A 27,992-nucleotide genomic window follows, 5' to 3' on the forward strand; every position below is an offset into this window, starting at 1 on the left:
CAAAATTGGGAACGAAATACACATCGCGGCACTGTGCTCTCACAACAGCGCGAGACAATAACCAAGGCTACATATACATGCAGCGCATGTGTACATACCAGATACCTATAATGCCGAGTTTTGTGAGCAATTCGATTTTTCTTTTTCCATTTTTATCTTATCCACTTCCGACGATCTAAAGTCGGGTACGGAAAAAAATTGCGTAACATTTCATAGAAGAATTATCGCGGGGTTATCGATGTGAAGTCTATTAATATTCGTTCGAAATCAGTCGTTCGTCAAATCAGTCTGTAACGAAATAATATCATTGTTCTATTCGCGATTCAGAAAAGTCGCCAATGTCACATCTGATGTTACATTATCATCTCTCATTTCTTGCCAAGCAAAGATAATTGAATATTCTGTCGACACCTAACACCTTGTTTAGCATCCAGTGTGTTTAGCATATCGGAAATTTGATCGGTATCAATTTCAATGAGGGATGGTAAGAAATTGCCGATGTTAAGCTGAACCATCTTCTCTTCGTAAGTACCTTATTTTTAAAAAGGGTCTACTCAAATTCCGAGTTTGTTTTCAACCCTTTTTCAGTCTGTTATATTCATTGCGATATAGTGAACAAACTGTTACGGTCTAATGGTTCGAAGTTCGTTGAAATATTGATACTAGAAAAAAAGAGTATGAATGAAAGAAATGCCCTCATGCGAAAGCTATATATGCGGCAATGTGGACTTTTTTCTAGGTAGCCTTTTATCTAATCGTGGAAAACGAAAGCATTAAAGTTAAAGTCCTTATCACAACGTCATGTACTATCGTTGAATATCCATCATCCAACGAGTCTATCATCAGCTGCGCCAGCATCTCGATTTTTATTATAACAGAAATTACTTAATACAAAGGAATTCTGCAAAGTAATTTAACACCGTACCGCTAAAATTTACTTCATTAATTAATTAATATTGTGAGAGAAGAAACACGGTGTAATAATGAATGTTGAATAATGAGTTCAACGAGTAATGTTATAATACACGTGTATATATTGGATTTAAAATCTGTTATTTAACCGCACGTTCTATTTCCGATATTTATCCAATGATCGTATAAATGAATTGCCATTTGCAAGTTTTGCATCTAGAGAAGATACATTAATAATAAGTGTTTCGCTGTTGCGGTTGTTCGACAACAATTAGTGAAAAATAAAACATTCAGAAATGGATAAAGTGAACGCTGCGGACACCTTGGTGAGAATTCTCAAAGCATATCTAATGTTACCGAGTATATTCTTCAATTTCATGCTATTTATATGAGGACGTAGTATGAGGTTATGTTAGCAGCCACACGTGGATCAGATAAGCATGTCTGTTAAGAATTCTCATTTCATAAGTGATAAGTTATCACGCCGATTTCATAATACATATGGGATCACATGAGTATTCTGAAATTTGATATTCCACAATTTCGAGATCTCGCTTGATCACACACCAGTTTCATTAGAGATCGATGAACCGCTGAAGCTGATTTGAAAATCGAGAAGCTAGCGAAACCTAGGATCTACAAATTCTAAACACTGAGTTTCCAAGCTCTGATTGCCAACAATTCGACGACCCACCGCGGCAGCGCGTTGAACAAATCTAAACTAAAATGAGCCAATGACTCGACACCGCGCTATAGAAAACGAATCAGGATTGGCGGATGCCTAGCAACTCGATCACCCGCGAAAACTTTCACGATCACTGCGTTCGCGCCAAGAATCCATGGATCATACTCGAATGGCGTCGTAGGCAAGATCCGGGACTTTTGAATCGATAGTTTCTACGCGAACGCTGCAGCGTTCTAATCGAAGCATCGTCGTTAATTTTCGGGCCATTATCCAGCTTCAATTGAAAATAATTAATTAATTCTCGTAAGCCACTCTCTTCGCCTTTGTCTCGAATTATTTGGCGGTCCGCCAAAACACGCTTTCGTGATTACGAAGCAGGTAGCGCGGCCATAATACGAACAACGCACGTTGCATGCATATGCGTTGAAATCTAAAACAATACCGCTTTGTATTTCTACTAGCAAAATTATGCTCAACAGTTTACTCATGGAGTTATCCGAATCGCCATCAATTGAACGCTACAATGAATTAATGAGGCGAAACAGTCTTGTCAGAGCTTATGATTCATCTATTGTCTATGAGCTCCGAAAATTTTGCTCAATTATACTTTTAGGCACGCCTTGTTCTCTTCCTCAAATACTTTTCAACTCGTTTCATTTTTTTTTTAACTATTCAATTATTTTTATTCCAAACACACGCGACAATATTGACGAATCAGAGATAGAGAGAGAGAGAGAGCGAAACAGAATTCATGCGATTACACGTACGGTTGTGCGTGGAGGAACGCTGAGGGCACTCTCGCACCCGTTTGAAATACGACTTTGATATAAATACAGATGGTTAAACGCGTACGTACCAATTAAACATTGGTACATATAAACGATCGTTCTCATGATGCCGAAGTTTCATGGAACCTGGAAACGATAGCGTGTACGTGTAGACGTATATGAATAGGTATTCAACCAGAGTAACTAATCATAAACGGAATTGTGGGGTGGTCGGATATGAGTTGGATATTTGAGGAATCAAGTTTGATATTCAGTTGATGTGTATTTGCGCATGAGTATAATAATGCTGTGCTTATTATATGGCATTAGTTAATAGTATAATACGTACGAACGTTTATATAGTTTCGAACTTAATACACGTTACGTATTTGCACATGCGACACAATTATCCTCGCACCCATGGGTAAACCTATAGATGATATTTTGTTCTATAATTGTTACCAACTAACTACAGCGAGGATATCAACTACACATCGTGTTTCCTTCTTTCTCTTCCGATTTTCACATCAGTTCGTGCAGAATATAAATCACATATTATATTCGTCTGTAATATGGTACACGAACTTACTTTCAATTATTTTTGGAGCAACGTTAGAATATTTGAATATACAGTATCGCTCATTAAGAAAGACGGAAAGAGAGAGAAAAAGTGAAGAAAATATTGCCAAAAATTTTTAATCATTTTATCGCATTGCCGCACCCAGCTCGTGTGTGATGTGATGTGATATATTTTATGTACCGATCAGTTTATCAAAATCAAATCTATCAAAAAAGAGTTACGATGTTATGTGAAAAAATAATAAAATAATAACAAAGATGAAAAGAATCTGATGAAATTGACCACATCCTTTCTATACGTAGGCTCCTGTGTATGCTTTCGGTAGATTATATAAATATATTTTCCCTGAGAAGCATGCGCTCGAGGAGGCATAGATTATTTTTGGTCAACCTCCCACACCGTCAAACAACTCGCGAGTAGCCCTGCGGAGGTAAATCCGCCGGAGAAAAGAAGAAAACGAAAGGAGAAAAAGAGAGAAACAAAAGAGCGGTTATAGCAGCCGCACACGTTCGGGATGCGACGTTTTGAGTCCCAGAAGCCAATCCCAGTTACCAGCTTATAACGACACAATACACCGCGCTATTTTCATTGTACTTTCATCGACTACTCTCCCCAGAAATTTTTCCTCGAATCTTTCACACCGCAGTAAATAAATCTCGTTACGATTAATCAGCGGTAGTTGTTTTATTTTTAATTTTTTTTTTTTTCTCCTCTCGAAGAACGTCTTCGATCGTTGCAAATTAAAATTCATATCATCCACCACCCTATTTTATATCAATGTTTATTGAACTTCGATAACCTGATACAAACTCCCCTTTGATGTTTTTTACACGGAGTTTGGGATATTTTGAGTTATCAGAATCTCTGGTACGAATGTAAATGTTTTCAATAGCGCTTGTCGTCGCGGGTGTTTCGGAACTCTTGAGCTTGTGGCTCACATAATTGTGCTTCGTGATTATACATACATACGTATACCCATTCGTACAAGGGTATGCTAGTAGACCGGCATCTATTATAGTTTATAGTGCAAACTTTAAGAACCTCCGAAAATCTGAAAGCCTCTGTCTTTGGTATGTTTGTAATATTTCGCGTGGAAATTTACTACGCTTGTACAGCCGCTCGATGAAACAACCCATCTGTGCTTGATGTATACCATCGTCGTCAGTAGACGATGTGCACAATCAGGTATATGCCAAAAATTAGACAAATATCGTAATTTATTTGCTCAATTACTTCCGTGTATGTATACTAGCATGCTTAATAAAATGAAATTGATAGAATCGATGACATTTGATGATCATTTCAATTTTGTGAATAAATCTTTCGCTCAAAATTCGATGCAGCGTAACCGACCTATTTTATTTTGGATCCGACAGTGAACAATATAAATATGTACGCCCGGTGCACCTAACTCGAGTTCTACGATTCGAATAAAATATCGATTTAAACTACTGCGGACTGACAGTGAAACCGATTTGCCCGAGTCCGGAACCAATTTTATAATTTCCGGTATAGCGGCAGAATGCATTGATTAGATAATGCATCTAACTGATTAAATGCAGCCTTTGAAAAAGAAAGAAAAAAAAGAAACAGTGCACGTGGGCGCGACAAGGTGTAAAGTTACTCGCCTACGCCGATACACAACCGCAATTTCTCGCAGTTCTATTGATTACATCGAAGTTTGTATGATTACTTGTCGCACGTGCTACGGACATCGTAATTATCAATAATAAGATTAAGGTCAATTGAGCCGCAGTTCGAAGTGGTTAATGAAACTTACAAAGAGTTACATTTCTAAACAGCGAGTAAACAAGCCTCAACAGTTGACCGGTCGCTGGTCAATCGGTGAAGTCTCGAGGTACCTGTCGCTCCTCAACGATAAGATTTTCTCACGTCATTCGCCAATTACAATTCAACGTAGCAAAAGTAGAATTTATCACAAACCCTGTCACCTAAAAATGGTAACTTATTTCGCGTGTAACGTTAATTCGAGGATCGTACGTAACACGTCAGAGATAGTTTTCCGTGATGGACGTGAATTTCTTTCCCGCCAATAGTCGCGAGTTCATGACCACTACGTTACAGCGTGAGAAATTCTATTTCTCCATCGCGATGAAAGAACAACGCGTGAAACAGTTCGCATTCATGTAGTCGTGGTTTCCGTATCAACTCTTGATACGGTCGTACCCTCCGTAAATTGCGAAGATTGTAGCGGCAGAAAAATCTGACGTTGTTGCAGACTTTTCTACGATCCGAATGACGTTGATTCGATTTACACAAACGTTACATCACGAGATGTTAGCGTGTCGGAGATATTCTTTCGTTGATACTTATCTGCTCTTCGTTGGTTTTTTTTTTCTTTTTCAAGATGAAACACCCGGAACTAACTGATATCTGTCGACTCAAAATGGACCAACACTCCAATCGGACGCAGTGGAAGCAATGGATGGCGAGCATCACCGGTGAGCTTTCAATTACTACGGTGTCTATGTGTAGCGATGAGTGATAATTTTCAAATCTTCAACACCTGAAGAACTGCGCTCTTCCAGCTTCCAATAGAAAAAAAAAAAAATGGAATCAATCCCATCGACTCGTTTGAATTTTACCCATGTTTTAGCGCCAATCGGTCGATTGGAGCTTTTTTGTGATTCAAGTCGATCTTTGAAAATTGAAAGAAAAAACGACTGACGACGAGCTTATTTGGGGAACATTTTATTGGAAATGCCAGGACGCAACTTTTGACCATTTTTTGATACTAATTTTTCAAGTAACCCCCAGCGACGACGCATTCTAGATACAAGTGTATATGTTGGATTGGTGTGACTCCGTCACGTCGTATCGAGGATCTATTTTTCATGACTTTTACAGCGACATTGTCAATGACGTCCGTCGGCACTGTTTACGGATGGTACACGACATCGATAGGGCGTCTTCAGTCCGAGGGTTCCCCGGTGCCTTTTACGGTCGACGAGGGAGGCTGGCTGTTGTCTCTAACGGTGTTAGGGTCGATGATCGGTCCGTTTATCGGAGCCGCGATGGCGGACAACATCGGTCGCAAAAAGACCCTCCTCATTTCTACCCTCTACTTCATAATCGGTTGGCTGATGATAATCTTCGGTGAAAACGTGCCGTCTTACTACATATCCAGATTGATACTTGGCGTCGGTGTCGGTGTTTCGTACACAACGAATCCCATGTACGTCTCCGAAGTAGCGGACGTGAACATTCGCGGTGCTCTCGGTACACTGATAGCTACGAACGTGTTCACGGGTTCACTTTTCGCCTGTCTGGTCGGTCCCTGGGTGTCGACAAAAGTCCTAACGATAATTCTCCTTTTCATACCTCTTCTATTCATAGTGACGTTCATCTGGTTCCCGGAGAGTCCTTACTACCTCGCAGCTAAAGGTAGAAGCGAAGAGGCAATCAAGGCAATTTCATTTTTAAAGGGCATCGACGATAGGGCGGAAGCCAAGGAGGAACTGGATATAATTCTGAAGAATATCAACGACAATATAGACACGCAAAATTTCAAAGACAAACTGTCCGAACTTCGACTCCCGAATAACCTACGGGCCCTCATGATAATCACCGGACTTATAGCCGCTCAACAGTTGAGTGGATCTTTCATCACGATTTCCTACCTGGAAACGCTGTTCACCGATGCACAGATCGCCCTCGAACCCCACGTAGCGACCAGTATTGTTCTGGCGGTCAGTCTTGTTTCCAGCGGACTTTCCACTTCGACGGTGGAGAAGGCCGGCAGAAGGCCTCTGCTATTCGCCTCAACGTTGGGCACCACAGCGACCCTCGCTATTCTCGCCACTTATATTTTATTGGAGAAAAAAACCGCCGTGGATCTGTCGAGCGTGAACTGGATTCCCATACTCGACGTTATCGTGTTTCAAATTGTGTACCAAGTAGGCTTGGGGACTTTGACTAACGCTTTGATAGGCGAACTTTTCCCAACGAACGTTAAGGCCATAGCAGGCGCGACTATCACAGTCACCGATGGTATTCTCGGCTTCGCTATTTCAAAACTTTATCAAGTTATGGGGGAACTTCTTGGGGTGTACGTGGTCTATTATTTCTTCGCTGGATCTTGTTTTCTCGCATTTTTCTTCGTATTTGCTTTTGTACCGGAAACTAAGAACAAGACATTCGCCGAGATCCAGACCGATTTGACCGAGAGTAGTTTCAAGTGTGCGAGACGAAGGAATAAGATCTGATTTTCTAAGTTTCTTCCTTTTTATTTCGTTAAAATCGTTTTTTATCATCAGTCATCTAAATACGTACCTAAAATCCTACTGAACTTTGCTCACCGTGTATATGTCTGTATAACCGTTATCTAGGATCTAGGAATACTAATTAAAAATCGTACCATGTGCGTCTATGTGACGCGGGAATAATAATCGCGATTGTTATACGTGTATGTGAAAACTTAATGTTTGTTATCGAAGTAAAAAAAAAATTTAGGACTTGTGGATACGTTGGTCTCACATGTTATCTAAAGAAAATGAAATAAGTGTATCCCTATTAATGTGTTTTGATAAAAGACAAATTTCATACAAAAAAAAAGTAGAACAAAAACTAAGTTAGATCACGCAATGAACCAATGTGATTGATCTCCTCGATATTGTTTTTTGTTTTTGGGCGGGGGGAGAAAATAAAAACCAACGAATAAATGACAAACTACTATAATGTACACAGGCAAGACTAAACTAGGGCGAAACAATTTTCGGTGTGCCTTCTGAAGTGAAATAAAATCAGCTCACATAGACAACCTGTACGTGTATGTCAAACCGATGACTTTCAACCCCCACACTCTAATTATATATTCTCTGTATGAAATTCGTTCTTAATTTTCAGTTCATTTTCAACTTCAGCCCAAGCGGAACATTCTGATCTTCAAGAAAGTACGTCCGACGATGGCTCCGAATTTTTTGTCAAAGATTCGATGGCCCAGGAGTTAGGGTCAGAGAATGATAATTATTCCACAATGATTACTTGTTTCCCGATCTTTGAATTCGCTTCAAACGCATGACTATACCCCCAAGATATACGCCTGCGCATATGTAACACTCATCAAGGCTAGAGTAGGTCAGGTTGGGGGAGTTGCGTTGTATTGCGAAGATTGATCGAATATTTTCATCCTCAATGTCCGACATTACTGACCTGGCATTTGAATTTATTCTAAATATTTACTCTCGTGAGCAGGTTTATTCGTAAATTCTGTACTCGGTGCATCGACAAGGTACGGGGCAATTAAGGTGCACCTGTTACTGAAGTGAAAGCAAGCTCAGCGCAAGCGCGGAAACACGTAAGTCACGATATATCTATACTATTTGCTATATTTTCTGTGGAAGATGCGCAGTTTGTACGGAATAGATAACATCTGGAAAAGAAAGCAGTACGAATTTAACACGAATGATGTTCGTTAAACGATAAACTGCTATTCACTTGTCTTCGGTGTCAAATAAGGGATGAAATTCTAACTATAGCGGGGTGAGACTAACGAAGTAGTTTTACCATTGGTCATAGGGCGTGCTGTGCAGCGATCATTTGGAAGGCTCCAAGTTGGAAATAATGCTTTGATCGATGATCGATTCATGCATATGGCTTTTCATTATCATTTCTAAATACAATGCTCTTCTTTTATTCCGACTGTCTAACTTTGGGTGAACATTTTTCGAAGCAAACAACAAATTTCTACATCAATCCGAAGAAACTTCTGACCTCCACAAGCCATATCATCTCGTCGTGTAAGCGCCAGTAATAATAGAACACGGGCAAATCTTTGAAAAAAAAGAACAAGCTCGTCGCCCAAGAACAAGATCCCCACCTGCGCGGAGTTTTCCATAAAACATTTGGCTTCTGATCAGATTGCAGATCTGCGAAATTTTGGATTTCGATCCTGAACCATGCTAACATTCGAACTGACAATGAGAAAAGTCTTCGGTTACCGCGGAGACGATCTTGCCGATATTATCTCTCGATTTGATCCCGCCTCTACAGTGCTCCGTCGATAACGATGTTAGCCGCGTAAAAAGAGATGGCGGTTTATGCTGCTGAAATTTGAGATCGGATCCCCAGGCCTTCGCAATCGGTCTACCAACGCGAGGTCCCTAGGTATGTAAAATGTGTGCATTACACGCGTGTTCGAGGCTAGCGTTCGCCTCGCGGGCTGTCGCGCCAACCTCGTCTATCTCTCTTACAAGAATCGATTCCCCCTCCAAGTGCCGGTTTCGGTCAAAGATCTAAAAAACGATGGTACATCCGTATAATGCCACGTGCCACGACGCGCAATAGGCCCCAGTGGACCGCGCCCGAAGTTTGGCGGCGTCGAATAAATTCCGTTTCATCGAGTGCGTCGGCATTGCACAATCGGTGCAGCTAATGTAAACATAAAAACGTGACGAACTTAAATATTCAAGTTCACTAACAGCATCTTTATCATATTGGACACACATTTTCAACCAATCGAGAACGATCGGTAAGCGCCATTTTATTGAATGCACAGTAGGAAGATTTGACCTTCACGTTGGTTGCATGTTTATTCTCGACACTAACGCATACCGATCACTAACTAATACGCACGTGCATCCTGGTTCATAGCGATCCGATCTTGTTTATTAGATTCAAATGAGATGGATGAAAAAAAGCACCCACCTGACATCGATGGTGTATGAGTATACATAGTTTACAGTTAAGGCTGGATTCAGGTCATCCGCGTCAGATGTACGCGGTAACGCGGACCGCCGTCGAGACCCGACCAATCGAGAGCAGCCGAATTATTTTGAAGCGCTCGGATTGGTCGGCGTTCTACCGCGCTCCGCTTCTCTGCTTGAATTCTGAACCAGCCTCGGCTCTTCCTGAAACAAAAAGACAGGGAAGCGGAGGCTCGTGAACTGAACATTTCGCATTGGTACGCGGCGGTTCGCCTCTGTTCGGTGTGCGTCGGCCTTGATGAGTCGAACTGGCGCAGACGTAGACGTCGATGATGCAATTCGAATTCAGTGCGACGCCAAGAATAAACTTCGCATCCGCATTTGGTCGTGCCTCAATTCTATCGGCAAACAAAATTTATTGATCGCAATATATTTCCTCGTGTGATACTTTGATCAATTTGCTTCGAGGCGCCAATCTTCAAGTGTACGATTTGAATGAGATTTTAATGTTCTTAGCCGAGTTTACCTGCGAATCATCGATGTTAACGGTTTGGCTGGTGATTAATGTCATCCGAAAAATTGATATCTCTTTAATAGTTTCACGAAATTTTGTGGCACGGATGATGCATGCGTTTCCGCAGTGATTCTCAAAGTAGCAGCAGCACTGGTCTTCGACGTCAAGATACTTGCGCATGACTGATCGTTTTATGCTGACGTAAGAATACGAAGAATCTTTAAGAGACTTCATTCTGGGGATCATAAAATCCACGTAATCTCCATACTGATAAAGATTCGACAAACATTGTCACATGCAATTCATACTCCACATGATACAGTCGGCGGATCTCCGACCGTGTTGCCGCAAATCCAAGCACAATGTTTGATCAAATTAAATGTCAAATGATGACGCGATTCGAGCGATTCACCCGTTATGGATAAAAACCAACCGGGTCAACATGAACTCGCAGACATGAAATCCGGCCACAATGATTTTAAACCCAAAAAAAAACTCGTCTCATTTTTCATTTTCGACCAATTCGCATCACGGAAGTGCTCAACCATCGGAATCATTTCATTACATGGGTGCCTGAGAAAACCTGGGGTTTCCTTATGATCTGAGGAAGGTGGATTTATAGGTAGGTGCGGACACACGATCATATTTATGCATCAAAATGGAATTTCATTTTTTTTTTCAAATCAAGCTCATCAAAGATCAATCGGCTGCAGTGATGCTGAAAGCGATTAATTTCCAGGTTCAATATCGCCGTCCACTTCATTGATATCTGAGCAACAATAAAACGATGGGCATTTACAACGGAAAAAGTCAATCGCGATTGCGGCAGTGGTTGGCGGCGCTATCAAGTAAGTTTTTTTTCCCTTCGAATTTAGCTATGAATATTATCCATCTATATTAACACGTACATCTGCGGTCGGTAGTAATTTCACCGACATAATATGACATTTGTTTTTTTCCTCTCTACCGCAACGACACCTCAAAATTTCATGGTAAATATTTATCTGTCAACAGCCACGCTGGTGATGGTCATCATCAGTACGGTGGGTCCCATAGTGCAACTCAATCAAATGAAGTTCAGGATACACGTATCCGTTGATCTTACGGAATTTTATTGGAACGAGCTTGCTGTACACGCCGGCGTTGTAATTGGAGTAGTTATCGGAGCAATAATAGCGGACAACTTGGGACGAAAATTTGCGCTCCTTCTGACACCGATATCCGTTGTAAGCGGAATAATCGAATACTTTTCGACGAGTATAGGGTTTAACTACGTTTTCCTGGTGATTCTTGGGATCAGTGTAGGGATCACCGTCGTCGCGGTGCCTCTTTACATTTCCGAAATAGCCGACGATGAAATTCGTGGCAACCTTCTGGTGCTTCAGGTGGTTGGAATTCAAGTTTGGCAGCTTCTATTGTTCGCCATCGGTCATGCGATTAACTATAAAATGGTGACTCAGGCTATCACGGCAATTCCTTTGTTTTTCTTGCTCGCCTTTATATGGTTCCCGGAGACTCCTTATTACTTGGTTTCCAAGAAGAAGTACGAAGATGCGGCCAAGTCACTCGCCTTCTTCAGAGGAATCGACGAAACGCGAGCGATGGAGCAGCTCGAAGAGGTTGTCGTTACCATCCAAGAGGGTGGTAACCAACGAGGAACATCTGGTAAGATCCCGCAATTGTTCCAATGGAGAAGTGTCAAAGGTCTCCTCATCGTCGGTACGTTGATTTTAACGCAATGGCAGACACACTGGTATTTCCAATTCCACGAGAACAACAGTTATCTGATCCAATCTCTATTTGAGCTGCCCACGCGTCATCTGTCCAATATAATTAGCTGTACGCTGCAAGTGATTTTTTACGGTATTCTATGTGTGTCGATCAACGCGTTCGGGGCAAAGCTCTGTTTGGTAGTCGCTACCGTTGGAACATTGACTATGGTGGTAATATCCTGGTTATTGCTGGAAGTGTCGAACCTCTATGTAACCGCTGCCGGAATGTTTTTCACCAACATATGCCAAGTTATAGTTGTCGGTATTACGGTCGGCTTAGTCGGAGCATTATTTTCGATGAATGTTAAAAGTGGAGCTATTATTTTACTCGTAATATTCAAATCCATTTTGCCAATACTGACATTCCAGTTGTTCAAATTAAACGTTCCGATATTATCCACTATAAATGTAGTTTCGATCATCGTTAATGCACTAGCCTTTCTGATAACGGTGTTGTTTGTTCCGAATACTAAGAGAAAATCGCTTCTCGAAATTCAGGCCCAAATGGCGGGCAAGGGCCGGGATATACCTAGGAATATTTAATCATGCAGGGAAATTGCGGCGGCGGTGAATTTATTTTTTTACAAAGCCATAGTACGCAAAAACTATTAGATATAATAGGATTTTTTATCCAAACGATTAAGCTATGTTCAATAACAAGTGGGAACGATTATTATTGGTGATTTTGAACGTTGATACCGTGTACTTCCGCGAAAGAAATTTTTTTTTCCATGATAGGTGTTTTTACAAATTTACATTGATTTTTGCGGTCACTAGACAAAATTACGTTCATAATAACTGCCGATTGTCATATCGACTGTCAATTTATTGAGGATCAACGAATATGTGAATGAAGAATATTTGACTTCAGTTGATTCAGCACCTCGATGACATTGTAATTTCTAAAATTAACTATAGCGGGAAAATTTGCGGGAATGAAATACAGTGAGGAATGTTATCTAGTACCTATACATATATACTGCTACCATGTATAATCAGGTTCAGGACTCATACGTGTGAATGACATATGATGGTTGTTATACGAAAATAAATTTATAAAAAAATATTGAATCATTGCTTGTTATTAGTTTTATGTTTTTTCAAGCGAACAATATGCAATCCTTGTCAACATCGATGTGGACAAATCTTGTTAATCACTTGACATGATTAGTGGAAAAGCTCCGAGAAATGACGATTCAAAACTAATCGACATCCGATCAAATAATAACAAGACATTCTGTAGCCCATCTTGAGCAAATTTTAATTCTACAATTATGCAAAGTGTGCAAGGATAAGTCTCATGTATCATGAGCATTGATTGACACTTCGAACGTTCGGCGTAACGCCTAATTGAGAGTATAGAGGAAGAAATCTTATTTTCCCTATACCGGCGGAAGTTAGTATAATCCGAATATAATCTTTTGCACATACTTTTTCGATAAGTTCGCAAGCATGGAATCGTTTTTCTTTGTTTTTTTTTTTTTTGGTTTTTTATCCGTATATCAACCTTTGTTAGAATTATGGAGCCTGTTTTACATAACTATGGCAACTGAATAGCAATATCAAAAACCCCTTCTACCGCTATCTCGCTTATCGAGGGTTTATAAGGATGCGCGATTATTTCCGACTGCCACTTTAATAAAGTTTTGCAATGGTTACACTAGTGCCAAAATTACTTCAACAGTTTTGAGTAGTTGCCGCATTCGAACACTTCATTGTTTTCGGTATAGAAAAATCATTAAGCATTGTGGAATTTGAGTAAGACTGTGTTTGTGCTTTATCTTATCTCTTTTTAACAAAAACAAAGTAACAAAAAGAACTATGGGAAATAATTTTCTCGTTCGAAAATTCATAACTTCTCCATTTTGAAATATTTTGTTCGAAAAAGTGTTAGGATATATTTGACAGATATGAGACTTCGAGAGAGAAGATGATATAATAACGCGCTAATCAGCACGTTTGGGCAAGCAGATAGTGAACCACATCGGCGGGTGATGTACAGTGTGCGAATTTGATGGAACGGATTCGCAAAAACAAATGAGCCTAAAATTTTGTTAGGCACAAGTATAACCCACGTGACCGTTGATGGTTAATTCTGGACTTTCGATATTTAATTCTCAAATCATAATCATCAACTTTCAATCGCCTAAAAATTTCAATTATTTAAAAAAGAGTCTTCAATTTCTAAAGTATCCGGCGATTAATCTCACCGGCCAATTTCATTGAAGGTGAGTAAATAAAATAAGATCAAGAATCTTTGTACAATAATTCAGTCGAAGGAGTTTTACTCTGATGACGTATCAAATTTCATTTACTGTAGTTACGACTTTAAGACCAACAATAAGGCTGCTTCAGCGACATTGATTTACCGCTCATCCTTTGTGCGTGATTGTGTGACAATAATGAGCGACGGTACTTCTAGCTACGAATCAATTAATTATTTTGAGGCTTGCTTCAAATTTCATTGACCCGAGTTTGGGTGGTTCGTACGAGCTATTGGCGACAGTCGGTCTTCCCACCGAGCTTCGCACACGAAAGTAATAACGCTCTCATTTTACGTCTGCGCTATAAACGGAGTCACCGGATGTTGAAAAAGGAAAATCATGAAATTTCTCAACTTGACAATCGACAAAAATGTACGTGCGTTAAGACGGAGATGATCTCTGCAAATTCTCCGCGAAGGCTTGGGCCTTCTTGCGAAAGAGATCGTTCGTGATTCACAACTTTTTTTTCGATCTCCACTCGGGTTTCTACGGAGCCAATATCGGAACGAGTGCATTAAGCGCTGAGTTTTACTCGAGAAAAAACTATTTCTCGATGTGGCTTTCGAGGTAAGTATATTTCACATTATCACATTATATATCCCACATTGGATCCATTGTCCCAAAAGAAGACGTCATCTGTAACGAGAATCATGATCATGTATTTTTAAGCGTACGTTTTCAAAGACACTCGTGTTACAGATGAGGAGCTGACGAATAATAACGTATCGTATAATCAACGCTTACTCATCATTTTGGGATAATGACTCCAATAGAAGAAGGATCTAGTTTACGATGGAAGCAATGACTTGCGGCGTTGGTTGGTGAGTTTCAATGATTCGTCGTTATCCAGTTTACCGGAACACCCATTATTATCAACCTTCCACAAATTTCTGTATCTCTGTGATCCACAGTAACATCAGCGATGATAAATGTGGGCAACGAAAGATACTGGCTTTCCCGAACACGAAAAAATGTTGCGAACTCGAATGTCCTACCGGAAGAATACAAATATTACACCTTGGTTGGATTTTTCCATTTTATCGATGAGCGGCGTGATCGGAGCGATTCTCGGGGCAGTTTTAGCCGACCGATTCGGCAGGAGATCAGCCTTGTTATCGACGAGTGTATTAGCGATCGGTCAAATGATGGGTAGTTGTTCTACGGACGCCAAGTTCGCGGTGCTTTGTTGATGCTTCAACTCCCGTTCTTCTACGGTGGGAAATTGATTGCCGTTGGAATCCGTCCGATACTGCCGGTCGAGAACGTGTGTTACATTCTGTTTATCATCACGTGTATATTTCTCGCCGGTTTTATCCGGCTCCCCGAAACTCCTCACTATTTGGTATCGAGGAAAAAATATCCAAAGGCGACCGAGTCGTTGATATTTTACCGCGGTGTAAAAACCGGCGAGGCGGACGCCGAGGTGGACTCGTTGATAAACACTTTGGCAGTTTGGTTGATATCAGTGGCCGAGGATGTTGCGGTAAGACTCGCGAATTGTGCGAATTGAATCCACGTTCAAATAACCATTTACGCGATAAGCTTCGTTTGCGGTATTCTAATTGTTTTTACAGTTGATATAATTGGGCGCAGATCGTTCTTGTTGTGCTCAACCTTCGTGGGTTTTAAGCTGGTAATAATCGACCTGTTCTTAGGAGGTAAAGAGTCCCACCGGCCGGTGTGTTACGCGATCGTTATTACCTTGCAATTTTATCAGCTTATTATTTCCGCCATTCCGTTGGCTTACGTCGGGGAATTGTTTTCGACGAATGTTGAGGCTTTCGCGATTTCGACGGTCACGACGTTCAACCTGTTGATCAGTTTTGTGGTCATTCTAGTAGTTGAGTTTACCGGTGAGGATATCAATTTCATCGTTCTCGCTATAATGACCTTTATTTCTTTTCCTGTAACTCTTACCTTCGCTCCCGAAACCAAACGAAAGTCTTTTTCAAGTGTCCAACGCGAATCGGACAAATCCGCACTGATGCAAACAGATAGCCAATATTCGGTATATTCGACGGATTCCAATTGTTCAGCCGAAGCTATGAGTTCGTATGATTGAAATTTATTCACCTTTAGTCCATGTCATAAATGCGTACTTAATAAATAATCTTGTACTACTTATTTAATTATTCCTACCTAATAAATATGAAAAATGTTATCAATGTACGTACCTACCTTGATGTAAATAAACCACCACACGTTCACCTCTTCACCAGATGAGAAATGAGATTCGACCCAATCGTCATTTTTTATCGTCAGATACGCGAAGATTCAATGGTATACTCGAAAAAAAAAAAAAAACTCATCCCTTGTTTGGCACCTAAAAAACTTGACGTGAAAACATTTGCACGAGACACTAATTCGCAATTGCATTTAATATGCAGAGAAAATCTGAAGTTATGAATTCCGCACATGGTACGTATGGAACACCTTGGAAGGAATGGCTGGCTGCATCGGCAGGTGAGTTTTGGACAAAGTCCACGCAAATAAGTAGAACGTGAAGAATGATTGATGAACTTTTTTTCTTTCCTCTCCGTTCCGTAGTTAAATTTAACTGTAGTAGCTAGTCCGCGAACTGACGGTAAAGAAATACCGTTCGAATAATCGTGAAACCTTCGATTGTTTGCAGCTTCCGTTACGCTGCTCCTTACCAGCGCTGACATTATCTGGATCGACTGGAGTATCCAGGAAACATCGGATGCGATAGCCAATACGGTTCTCATCATAGTCGGAGCGATTGTCGGGGCAGTTTCTGCTGACACTTTCGGTCGCAAGATAACCCTACTCGTTACGTTGCTTTTTGTTATACCTCGTCTTCTCAGCTGGTTTATGTATCCGCGTTTCGTAACAACGTGTCTGCTGTTCTTTGGATCAGGTGTGGGTTGCACGGTAGTTCCTCTTTACATCAGCGAAATAGCCGGGCCCTCCAATCGCGCTATTCTAATGGTTCTTCCGTTGCCATTTTATTTCCTAGAGATTTTCGCTCTGCATATCTCGATTAGGGTATTCAACTTTTTCACTTGGCTCTCATACGCCAAAAGTGTAGTTCTCATCGGTTCGCTATTTTTTTCGGGGATCGTACTCGCGGTATTCCCAGAGACCCCGCAATATTTGTACTGGTCAGGAAGACACGAGGAGGCGTTCAGATCGCAAGATTTTTTCAGGGGGATCCACCACGGAGAAACGATAAAAAATACAGTAGAATCACCATCCATGGATCCTCGTGTAACGACACAAGTGAACAACGCACCGGGGCAAGAGAGGTTCGCGAGGGTTAGTGAAATAATGAAATTTGAAAATCGGAGGAGTATGACGATGATATTTATTCTGATACTGTTCAAATGGGCCAGCGGATTCCGTAGAAATTTGATGATTGCGGCGGTCATGTCGGCGAATCACCAGTACACGATCACTTGCGTCATTGCACTGGAAATAATTTTCAGTGCCTGCCTAATGTTGACGATCAATTTCTTCCAGCGTAAGATGTGTCTGTGTTTCGTGATTTTCATGAATTTCGTCGCTGTACTGATCGGTTTGACTCCCATAGGGAAAATTTACTGGCTAATGGTAGGGAGTATTTTTGTACAGACACTTGGACATATCGTACTTTTGGCCGTCACACTTTCTTACATAGGTACTTTTTTCCCAACCAGCATCAGATCCTTGGCAAGTGTGATTGCGATTTCTTTCGAAGTGCTGATAAGAAATGTTACTTCCAAAATGGATGATCATATGTCGTTAGCGATGACTATTGGACACCCCTTGACGCAAATATCCAATTACATTTTTGCATTGGTTCTCTTTCTTGGCCTCTTTGTAGTGATAATGTTTTTCCCGAAAGCCAAGAGGGACTCGTATGCCGAAATCGGAGATCAAATTCTCGAGAATCGAGAATAGCTTTCGGAATGTCCGTCATTTTTGGCTTCTCGAAGGAAAAAGCTTCATACGTTTCAATGTCAATTGATGTCATTACTTAGCTCTTTTAACGATCTGACAAAGTATCCACTGCAACTTCAAGACTGTGCTTTTAATCATTGTTGGGTTGAATCTATAATTGCGATGCTGAACCTAACGCTAATTACATACTGGTAGTATTATTGCAACGCAGCTGTCTCTATGATAGAATAAAAGTAGTCTCGGGGAACCGTGAATACAGTGAATCACACTTTTTTCGAATATACTCCAGAAACGATCCGATAACATCCATCGGCATTGACAGAAACCAATGATTTCAAAGAGCCAATTAAAGCGCACATCATTGAAAACTGGGTATTACAATATTTGTAGACCTTTGCTTTCATATCCCAAGACTTATTGGAGACTTTTTTTTATACGAATAGAAAACAATTCTGTCCATGCACAACCAGTCATAGCCAATGCAGTGCAGTGACATCGCATCGTGACTGCCGTGTATACATCACATGCTCAGTTGACTTACTTTGTACTCCAGATTCGCTGTTGCCACACTTTCCCTTTACATTGTCGTTGTTCAATATTGTAACTGTATTTATGTATAACTTATTTATTGCTCTATGAATAAAAAACGATTATCAAATCGATCGACCGTATTTTCATTCGCCGGACACTAACTCTCCTTTACCCGAATATCCTTAGCAATAATTCAGACAACTTCTGCAGAGATTCAATTCAGAAGGATACGGCAGTAAAAAAAAAATGGATCTGATGAATGAGGTTTTTCTCCCGAGAATGGTAGATAACAATTATCTGCAATTACATGTAATTCGTGCATGCAATGTTCTCTGATCGAGCTATCATTTCAAGCATGCAAACATCGCTATGAGCTCTCTGTATGCTAGATTATTAGATATTGTCAAGCACATGCAACATCCCACTCGCTTCTTAGATGAATAACAATAATCCAAAGCAGATTTAAACCTGTAAACTTTTCACAGATAGTATCCGGTAAAGATGAATTTCCAAAGCGGCGAGGTGCAGTCATCCTGGAGGCAATGGGTGGGAGCGGCTGCAGGTGAGTTTTTTGTTGATTTGAAAGTCTGAAAATGAATTTTCAAATACATGCCGATCAATTTATAACAGTCTTCGATTCCAAGCAGTCGGACTGATGTATATCTTTTTGTTTCCATACAGCTTCCAGCATACTGCTCCACCAGAGCCTTGAAATCCCTTGGGTATCCCAATCTGACACCTCCGATAGTATCGGTGCTGTTCCTCGAATCAGAGACGGTTCCCTTTTCATATTTGGAGCTGTCGTTGGAGCGGTATTGGCCGATACTTTTGGCCGCAAAAAGGTCCTGCTATCGTCATCGATCTTCGTAGTTCTACGAATGCTCAGTTTCATATTTCAAGAAGACTCATGGGTGTGGATAGTGGACCTCTTCGTCCAGATTGGTTCGGGATTGACGTGTACCGTCGTACCTATTTACATATCTGAAATCGCTGGCACCAAAAACCGTCCTCACCTGTTGGTGCTTCAATTGCTCGCCTTCGGCTTGGGAATGTTCACCGCTATGCTGGGATTCGCAGCTTTGTTAGCCAGCGAGTCTCCGACGGTCGGGGATATCTTTGACGGTGCAGTGCTGGCTGTTTCGGTGGTATTTTTCGTCGTCACATTGTCCTTCTACCCGGAAACACCCTATTACTTGAACGCAAAACAACGCTATCAAGAAGCAGCTAGATCTGTCGCTTTTCTCACCGGGATCAGACACGTTAAAATCCGAGAAGATAACGCGACGACCGTCCAGCTCATCCGTGCAAATACGCCGTCGGACTTGAACATCGGCTGTTTCGGTAAAATACAGGAGGTGATGAAATTTCCTAATCGCAAGAGTCTCGCGATTATCTTCACAATAATTATGTTGAGATGGTCAAGTGGGCAGCAGAGAAATGACGCCGTTTTATGGTACTATTGCACTCGTAACAATCTTATGAATATTACGGGTTCCCTTCTTATAGCCTACGGCATAAGAGTCGTTCTCATTTCGTTCATAGTGGCAACCATTCGTATTTTCACGCGAAAAATATCCGTGCTTCTGATCGTTATTGCCAGTTTCGTCGTAGGTATTGCCGGTATGATACCTTTCGACGGAAACACCTGGTTAGTTGTTTCAGTTTTCTCGTTACAACATTTCGTCCATCTGATTCTTATCGGTGTTACACTCGCTTACACGGGACTGTTCTTTCCAACGTCTGTCAGAGCCCTTGCCATCGCGATTGTGCTGAGCTTCGAAATATTTATACGAAATTTGTCCATCGTGTCACAAACACTCGTTCTACCTACACTGAGCTTATACGTAAATGCAGGCGCTTTGTTCGTGGGATTCTTCATGATGCTCGTTGTATTTCCGAAAGTGAACAAACTGCCAAATTTTGAAATGGACATAGATACTTCCGGAGAAGTTCTATGCCTCTCGTGAAAATCGATACTCGTACAACTTTATCGCGGTTACCGCGTGATTTTTTATGTTTCGTTGTTTATGGAAATTAGATTCTCAAGCCGTGAAATGTTAAATAAGAAGCTGCTATGCATAAGAGAAGATCGTACGATTTTCATCGTAAAAATTATCCAGTCACGCATTTCTGAACCGACATGTGAAATAAACTACCTCATTCGCACCTTACAATTAGTTGGAAATAATCGAATTCATAGTTTTTCCGACCAACCACTGAGATAATAATTTTGTAACTATGCTTGGAACATGTTATATTTAGAACACTATATTTTTTATATAATATAAATATTTATGTGCATTTATATTTTTGTTGACACGTGAATGAATCAGTGATGAAAATGCAACTCACGGAGGATTAATTGGATAAAAAAACAATTGCCTCGAATACTGATACATAAAATATTAATATCGATGATAAATATGTTAGTAACTCTTAGAGATTAAGTGTGCCAGATTTCTTATGTGTTCTCAAACAGTGCGTCAATCGAAATAATAATTACGCTTACAATGTATTTATTGAAACATTTTGATACCAATGAAGATTGTTTTCAGCCTCGATTTACTTCTCTCTTTACTTTCGACTATATTTTATATTGCATAACTATGTTAGAAATTGTTAAGTTAATCTCGAAAAATTGTTCGTATATGATTTATGCTGTTCAAACTTTTCGACGATTTCAAACCATGGTACTTACACGCTCTCAACTACATTTTTAGTGTTCGTTACACGCCGCTTGAAATAGTAGTTGTACGAGAACAATATGATATTCATAACCATGTACCGGGCGAGTATTATCAGGTATCCCAGAATGGTTTCTCAATTACTACAGTCATCAGCCGTGGAACCATCTACTGCACATTCGTGTCTGTACGAGAAACGATGAAAGTGTGACGTGTGGTTATCTTACAATGCTTTTTTTGAGTGCACAACGATAACAACGTAATGACAATACTAATCGATTTTGTTTTCTCAGGAAATCAAAAAAAAAAAATTAGCGGTCACAAAACCATTTCTTGAGTAACTGTGATCAAATTTTGTTAATTTTCAAATAAAACTGATGAATATGCAAACAATTGAATGAAACCGTCGCTGAAAGAAACGTCTATGCTACCTGCCTCTAGTTTTTTCAATGGATTGTTGTTCGATTGTTTAGCATCATCACGATTCCAGTGGAGAACCTGCAGTCGAGATCGTGAGCAAATTTTGTAACTATGCTATAGATTTGCATGTATTTTATTATGCGTGTGTTTTTATTCATAGCTCAAAAAATGAGAATGCTAAAGCGTGGTAGTCATGCCTCATAAAATCAGTTACACGTCATAAAAGTCTGGATGTACCCGTCGGCTAGGAGTTTATCTCAATTGATTCTGATGATCAAACTTTGATGCAACAGCCGTGGACACGATGATCAGAATCATAGCGTAGAACGTAGTAACACTTTGCTCGATGATATCTGAACGTGAGATTTATTTCATAATCCGTATGATTCCGAATACTGAGACCCCCTTTACAATTTTGAAAAAATCGATTCCTTTCACATGCCTATTTCGAAAGTTTAATAATTTGAGAGTATACCGGAAACAGAAAAAATCCAAATATTGAATATTTTCAGAGTTAAAGTATAGAGCTCCGGGCCGGCATACAGCGACTCAAGTATTTGTAGTTTGGTAGACCGTTGGATACATTGTAGGCATGCTGAACGAACGTTGCCCGAGCAATAAAGTCAGTTCAGCTTGAAAGTTTGTCGTGCGCGGTCGAGTTTCTCAAATTAATGGTAAGTTTTCATCGAAAACAATGATGAGACGAGAGTGCAAGACGAAACCGGATGAGTCTTTTTGGGACAACAGCAGCAGGTGGAAAATGTCCAATTTTTCGAGGAAGCTGGAGGTTTATTATATGCGCCTAGAATCGCTGATTGATCGGTAAGACCTTTAACGCACGAAAGAAAACTTCAGTTCCCAGCAAGGAGTAGATCACGCTTTGGTTACAAACAAAACGTTTTCTGTACAAATGTTTTTACTTTACATGAATAACTCAAGAAATAAATACAGGCAAAAAAGTAAATATCTGCAGGGCTGAGTTCAAATGCCCACAAAAGCTACGGCTGGGGCAGGAAGGCCACACGACAGGAATTGAAATGGCGTCTTTTAAAAGTTGAATTAATAGTCTTACAATATTGAAACTTCAAAAGCGATTATGTCGAAACTACATTTTTGAAATTGCGCGTGCCATAGCTCAAAGAGTTATCGACTGATTTGGCTGAAATTCAGGGAGACTTCTGTCTATAACATTATCGAAAGGATGTACCTACAGTTTCAGGGATACCGCGTAAGTAAAGTATGTTTTTGGGGTAAAAAATGTCGAAAAAATAGTCGAAAATTCGCTAATTTGATCCGAAATCCTACGCATTTTTTGATGTTATACTTTTTCATAATTTCATACGCTTATCCCTTCCCTGGGCATGGCAGTGAACGAGAAAAAAATGTTCATTTTCATTGAAATCAATAAATGGAAGAAGTGTGACAACTGCAACACTTTTCGATGACATACGAAAAACGTGTTAAAACACCAACACTTTAAAAGTGTAATGAAACGATGTGAAAAATTTTGAAATGACGCGAATGTTTTATCAGTTTTGAAAAAATTCACAAAAAATGATTCATTCTCGAGCGTCTAAGGGTACGGGGTTGCTTCCCGTAAACGCTGTCGAATAGACGCGTCAATGCCAAGTCTAACAAGTAATTTTTGTAATTTCTGCAATCTCTCTTCGATGATAAAATTTCCACATGATTTCTCACACAGTCGTAACGACGTCGGGTCGGATTATCTGAATAGATATTCCACGTCTCCCACCATCTCTATGAACAGCCTGCTACTTCGATATATTTAAGAATACTTGCATTGATGTGTCAACAGTCGGACTTGCTCATTTGTTTATTATTCGTCAACAGTAATTTTCACTCCAGTAGTAAATATTCCGATCTAACTCATACTCTCGCAGACGACTGATAGCAAATCAGACGATTGGGATGGTTCAGTGAATTTCTACTCGGAATCGTATCGAACCGGATAAACTACTCGTATTATTCATTTTATTGCTGTAATTTGTTCGCAATAACAAAAAAGCATTAACGGTTCATAGATCAAGTTGAGCTGTCTCTGCGACTGTGCTGGTGGATGTGCCACGTGTACGTAATTTGTCAAAACTTGATTCGAGAAATCCCAGTGTAAACTATAAAGCCTGGATTGTCCAGACACATCGGTTTACTGTCTGCTCGCCGATTCGCCGGTATGTCACGCTAGTCGGTGCCATGATTGATCAAAAACTATGACAACAACAAATAAGGAAATGAAAAACGGCGGAAGGACGCAGTGGAAGCAATGGTTGGGAGGGATAACAGGTCAGTTTTTTTAATTGTATCCTAACACTAAGCTATCCGACGATCAACAGTTTCCTCGCTCCCGCCGACGTTGATATGCATAACAATTAATTCATTGGATGCCAACCTCTATCAGGGTCATAACACTTTCGACAATGATAACAGCCGCTGTTCGTGCCAACAACGCTTCCTGTCGGCTGCATATCGTATACCAATTATGAAATCACATCACCTCATTACGACGAATAGATCAGAATTTATAGATCAATAGATCTGATCGTAGCTATTGATCCTCTTGAGATATACCATCAGTCATTTGGGTAATTACACAGATTACGGGCTAGCTCTCCAAATGACGTCCGACTTGGTGACATCACTTAAAAAAAACCAATTGGAGTACTTAACTATGGGAATTAAGTGTCGCAAAGTGATAATGAAAAAGTAAATAATGAGTAAAATGGATCAAATCCTTTGTAAACAGTTAGAAAACCGTCAGCCCTTGAAACGATCGTGGGCCCCGGGGTAAAATGTTTTTTACACTTACAAGTAGGTGGTGACGAGTAGCAAAGACCATTGCGTACAACAATAAGCCACCTATTTTGTTTTTGGTTACCCCCTGGTTGAGTCGGGATTGTATCTAGGTGCTCAAATAGCGAGCGACCTCAAACTATGCGTTGCACATGTCCGATGTGTATGTCCGCTATTTCAACGTTTCGATACGATGTTGACCTAACCAGAAGGCGACCAAGGTCAAAATAGGTGGCCTGGCGCGCGTGGCGGGATACCAGAGCGAATATTCCAGGTTACGGGATAGGATCGACGATATCACTACATTGGATATATTAGATTTCGATGGTCTTATTGATGCTTTCTTCAATATTATGTATCTGAAATGAACTCAACTTGAACTATTTTTCTATCATTTCATTATTTACGTTCACTACTCTGTCATGGAGTCGGCATAACTTGAGCCAGAATCAACAAGGATCAGTTGAATCGAACCTGCAACTTTACTCATTACTTTTCGACACTTATTGTTCATGGGTAATTACTCCCAGTGACATCGGCAACTTTGATGTCATTTGGATCTCTAGCCTACAATCTATATCTATAATTACCAATGTACAATTTTATCTTTCACCGAATCGATACTCGGCTACGCGGTATAATTCAATGGTACGTTATCGGCGGCCGTTGGTATAGTAAACAATTTTTGAGTCATGTCCCGTGTTTTTTCTATTTCCCTACTTTTTATCATCTTATTTCCTTGACAAGGCGGTAAAATCTCGTCGCGCAACGTAATCCGAGAAACGAGCATTTTCCCAATGACGTAACGTGGGCTGTTTAATTTTCTGCAACAGCAACCTTGACTATGGTATCCATCGGCACGGTGTACGGATGGGCGACCACGAATCTCTCGAGATTGACGTCCAGCGATTCCCATATCGTTATGACGACGGACCAGACCTCCTGGATAGTCTCGCTGACGGGGATCGGGAGTATGATCGGACCCTTCCTAGGAGCGGCAGCGGCCGACAAGGTCGGTCCTAGAAATACCTTGTTGCTGACCAGTCTGTTCTTCTCAACCGGGTGGCTGATCGACATATTCGCGACAAAAGTCGCGGAGCTCTACGTAGCTCGTGTCATACTCGGCATAGGAATCGGTATATCCTACACGACGAATCCCATGTACATATCCGGTATAGCCGACGTCAACATTCGAGGTGCCCTTGGCACTCTTACGGCGGTGAACGTCTTCATCGGGTCGCTGTCCACCTGTATCATCGGACCCTTCATCGCTGTGAGAACGCTTTCAATTATCTTGCTAGCCGTTCCCGTCCTCTTCGTTATTCTGTTCATCTGGTTTCCCGAAACTCCGGGATACCTGGCTTGGAAGGGGCACAATGAAAAGGCCGTTAGGTCGCTGCTTTTTTATAAGGGTATGAAAACCCGTGAAGAAGCGGAAGAGGAACTGAACAAAGTGATCTTGAATCTTGAGAAAAATGCGAACACCGAAAACTGGCCTAAGAAATTGCGAAAGATGTTGCTACCGAACAATCGCAAGGCGCTCGGAATACTCTTGGTTCTGATAATAACTCAGTCGATGAGCGGAAACTACACGACGATGGCGTATCTTGAAGTTTTGTTCCAGACGGCCGACATCGGGATAGACACTAATTTAGCCACCGTGATCGTTTTAATCGTTGGATTAATGGCAGCCGCGCTCGCAACCGTTACGATAGAAAGAATCGGCCGAAGAATGTTGCTGATCACTTCCACGTCCAGTTCGTTTGTAGTCCTAGGACTACTGGCGACCTATTTGGTCGCGAATGCGAACGGTATCGATTTGGAAGCCGTGAATTGGTTACCCGTGTTTTTGCTCGTCGTCTTTCAAGTGACTTATCAGCTCGGGATTGGCGCACTTCCCGACGCTTTGATCGGCGAATTATTTCCAGCCGATGTAATGAGTATCGGCAGTGCGTCGGCGACCATTTCAGACGGTATACTAGGCCTGATAATTTCAAAGCTCTATACGGTCATCGGAGAGGCTCTAGGCGAATACGTCACGTATTATATATTTTCCGGTTCTTGTTTCCTGGCGCTTATTTTCGTAATACTATTCGTTCCGGAAACCATGAACAAAGATTTCAACCAAATACAAGAAGAATTGGCAGACAGCAGACTGCAGTGTTTTAGAAAAAAGGAGAGAAAATAACGAAACTGGTTTTTTGTATTGTGTAGTAATTATAACAAATGAAAACGTCAAAATAACATTGCAATAAATCCGAACGTATTGCAGTAAAGTGAAACGAAAATACTATACTTTTTTTCTTACACTATTGCATTTCCTCTACCACCAAAGAGTCGTACATTTCTGAAAATTGTACGTAATGTTTCTTCGGTAAGTGGTAACATTATCGGCCTAATTCTCGACCTCATCGAATGAGAAAGTATCCCCTCAAATCCGGTCATTCGGTTGGTAAGTGACGGTCGGGTGATTTTCTGTACTAAACCAGTACTGATCAAAAGTTAAAAAAAACAAAGCATCACCCGCCACATGCGCCGCTGACGGTCCTTCCACTGTTTGGTTTGAAATTGTTACTCTCTAAGTAGTTTTGGTAGGCTAAAAGTTTACACAGAGTCCACGTCACACCCTCGCTCCGTTTGCCGTCGAATAAACTCGCGAAGGGCTACTCTACGCTTCGTTAATCCAAAGTGAAACGAGGGTGCTAGTAAGTAAGAAGAGTATATCACCTGTCTTTGGCATTTCCATGGGGGTCGCTGCGACGTTCGTTCGTAACTTATATATAACGGGCTTATTATTGGACGGAAAAATTTCATCGCCAATTAGATTCGCGAGTACATAGGATCACATTTTTTTTTTTTTTCAAAGGGTTCCAAATTTCATGGTGTTCCGCGGTGCCGTTCCTATCCTATCGTACCCCGTAACGAAGCTTATCGCCGACGTGAAATATCAATTTTTTATTTCGTTCGTTCATAGCCCGGGAAAACGTACTCTTTTCTTCGTTACACTTGTAATGAGAACATTCAAATTATCAAATAATGGGATCAAAAGAGCAGGTCGGTGATGAGCCGATATGCCGGGCGGCGTTGTATCATTGTCTGCGCGAGCAGTCCGCCGCGCTCGTGGCTGCTCGTTAAAATAATTTTTTCATTTTTTTTTTTTTTTTTTTTTCTTTTTACACCTCGTTAGTTATTTGGCACTTGCACCGTTGAATTTTCCACAGAGCTGCTTTGCGCTTCCGGGAATTCTTGTTCAACTCTTTTCATTTTTTTTTTCTTTCCTTCCCTCTCTTTGTTTCGCGGAATATCGTCCGTACGTCGAATCAATTAGAGTAACGACCATTTTCGAAATAGGAGGCACCGCGGACCTTTTTTTTTTGTATCCGTTAATCAGATGACGGCAGCCTCCGCACTCGAATCATCGACGTTGTTTCGCGTCGCGAAACCGCCGAAATATGTCAAATTTCATTAATCCTGACCAGGCTGAAGTACG

General features: G+C 40.8%; 3 protein-coding genes and 1 long non-coding RNA gene across 17 annotated transcripts; all 4 read left to right on the forward strand.

Annotated features, from left to right (window-relative positions):
- Positions 1 to 233: 233 nt before the first annotated feature.
- On the forward strand, positions 234 to 8,261 carry LOC105692002 (facilitated trehalose transporter Tret1-like). 5 transcript variants are annotated; one of them, XM_012410864.3, is made up of 3 exons: positions 234 to 524; positions 5,313 to 5,406; positions 5,813 to 8,261. In XM_012410864.3, the coding sequence occupies exons 2-3, from the start codon at positions 5,313 to 5,315 to the stop codon at positions 7,168 to 7,170; spliced, it is 1,452 nt and encodes a 483-aa protein (XP_012266287.1). In that variant the 5' UTR covers positions 234 to 524; the 3' UTR covers positions 7,171 to 8,261. The 5 variants fall into 5 exon arrangements, with proteins under 5 accessions (XP_012266287.1, XP_012266285.1, XP_012266288.1 ...); XM_012410862.3 differs by lacking the exon at positions 234 to 524 and adding an exon at positions 797 to 1,238; XM_012410865.3 differs by lacking the exon at positions 234 to 524 and adding an exon at positions 3,437 to 4,129.
- Positions 8,052 to 21,664, forward strand: LOC105692088 (facilitated trehalose transporter Tret1-like). 10 transcript variants are annotated; one of them, XM_012411062.3, is made up of 3 exons: positions 8,052 to 8,261; positions 10,863 to 10,971; positions 11,138 to 12,966. In XM_012411062.3, exons 2-3 carry the CDS (start codon positions 10,911 to 10,913, stop codon positions 12,436 to 12,438), a joined length of 1,362 nt encoding a protein of 453 aa, XP_012266485.2. In that variant the 5' UTR covers positions 8,052 to 8,261; positions 10,863 to 10,910; the 3' UTR covers positions 12,439 to 12,966. The 10 variants fall into 10 exon arrangements, with proteins under 10 accessions (XP_012266485.2, XP_012266490.2, XP_012266494.2 ...); XM_012411067.3 differs by lacking the exons at positions 10,863 to 10,971; positions 11,138 to 12,966 and adding exons at positions 19,076 to 19,152; positions 19,272 to 21,664 and having other exon boundaries at positions 8,053 to 8,261; XM_012411071.3 differs by lacking the exons at positions 10,863 to 10,971; positions 11,138 to 12,966 and adding exons at positions 16,547 to 16,622; positions 16,792 to 18,721 and having other exon boundaries at positions 8,196 to 8,261.
- Positions 14,131 to 16,328, forward strand: LOC110117363. The gene is made up of 2 exons (XR_007277053.1): positions 14,131 to 14,980; positions 15,071 to 16,328. It is a non-coding gene; the product is annotated as an uncharacterized LOC110117363 (long non-coding RNA).
- Positions 21,665 to 23,037: 1,373 nt separating the features above from the next.
- Positions 23,038 to 26,780, forward strand: LOC105692006 (facilitated trehalose transporter Tret1-like). The gene is made up of 2 exons (XM_012410869.3): positions 23,038 to 23,995; positions 25,336 to 26,780. The coding sequence occupies exons 1-2, from the start codon at positions 23,923 to 23,925 to the stop codon at positions 26,688 to 26,690; spliced, it is 1,428 nt and encodes a 475-aa protein (XP_012266292.2). The 5' UTR covers positions 23,038 to 23,922; the 3' UTR covers positions 26,691 to 26,780.
- The last annotated feature ends 1,212 nt before the right edge of the window (positions 26,781 to 27,992 follow it).

The sequence above is a fragment of the Athalia rosae genome, chromosome 2, assembly GCF_917208135.1.
Source record: "Athalia rosae chromosome 2, iyAthRosa1.1, whole genome shotgun sequence".
Classification (NCBI taxonomy): Eukaryota; Metazoa; Arthropoda; class Insecta; order Hymenoptera; family Athaliidae; genus Athalia; species Athalia rosae.

Bases quoted from the DNA above. Each gene is read 5' to 3' on its own strand.
- LOC105692002 (XM_048650438.1), top strand. From the start codon at position 4,714: ATGAAACTTACAAAGAGTTACATTTCTAAACAGCGAGTAAACAAGCCT. The intron at 4,906-5,312 runs GTAACTTATTTC...TTCTTTTTCAAG, and splicing joins AACCCTGTCACCTAAAAATG to ATGAAACACCCGGAACTAAC. The intron at 5,407-5,812 runs GTGAGCTTTCAA...TGACTTTTACAG, and splicing joins ATGGATGGCGAGCATCACCG to CGACATTGTCAATGACGTCC.
- LOC105692088 (XM_012411062.3), top strand. From the start codon at position 10,911: ATGGGCATTTACAACGGAAAAAGTCAATCGCGATTGCGGCAGTGGTTG. The intron at 10,972-11,137 runs GTAAGTTTTTTT...ATCTGTCAACAG, and splicing joins GTGGTTGGCGGCGCTATCAA to CCACGCTGGTGATGGTCATC.
- LOC105692006 (XM_012410869.3), top strand. From the start codon at position 23,923: ATGACAACAACAAATAAGGAAATGAAAAACGGCGGAAGGACGCAGTGG. The intron at 23,996-25,335 runs GTCAGTTTTTTT...TTTCTGCAACAG, and splicing joins ATGGTTGGGAGGGATAACAG to CAACCTTGACTATGGTATCC.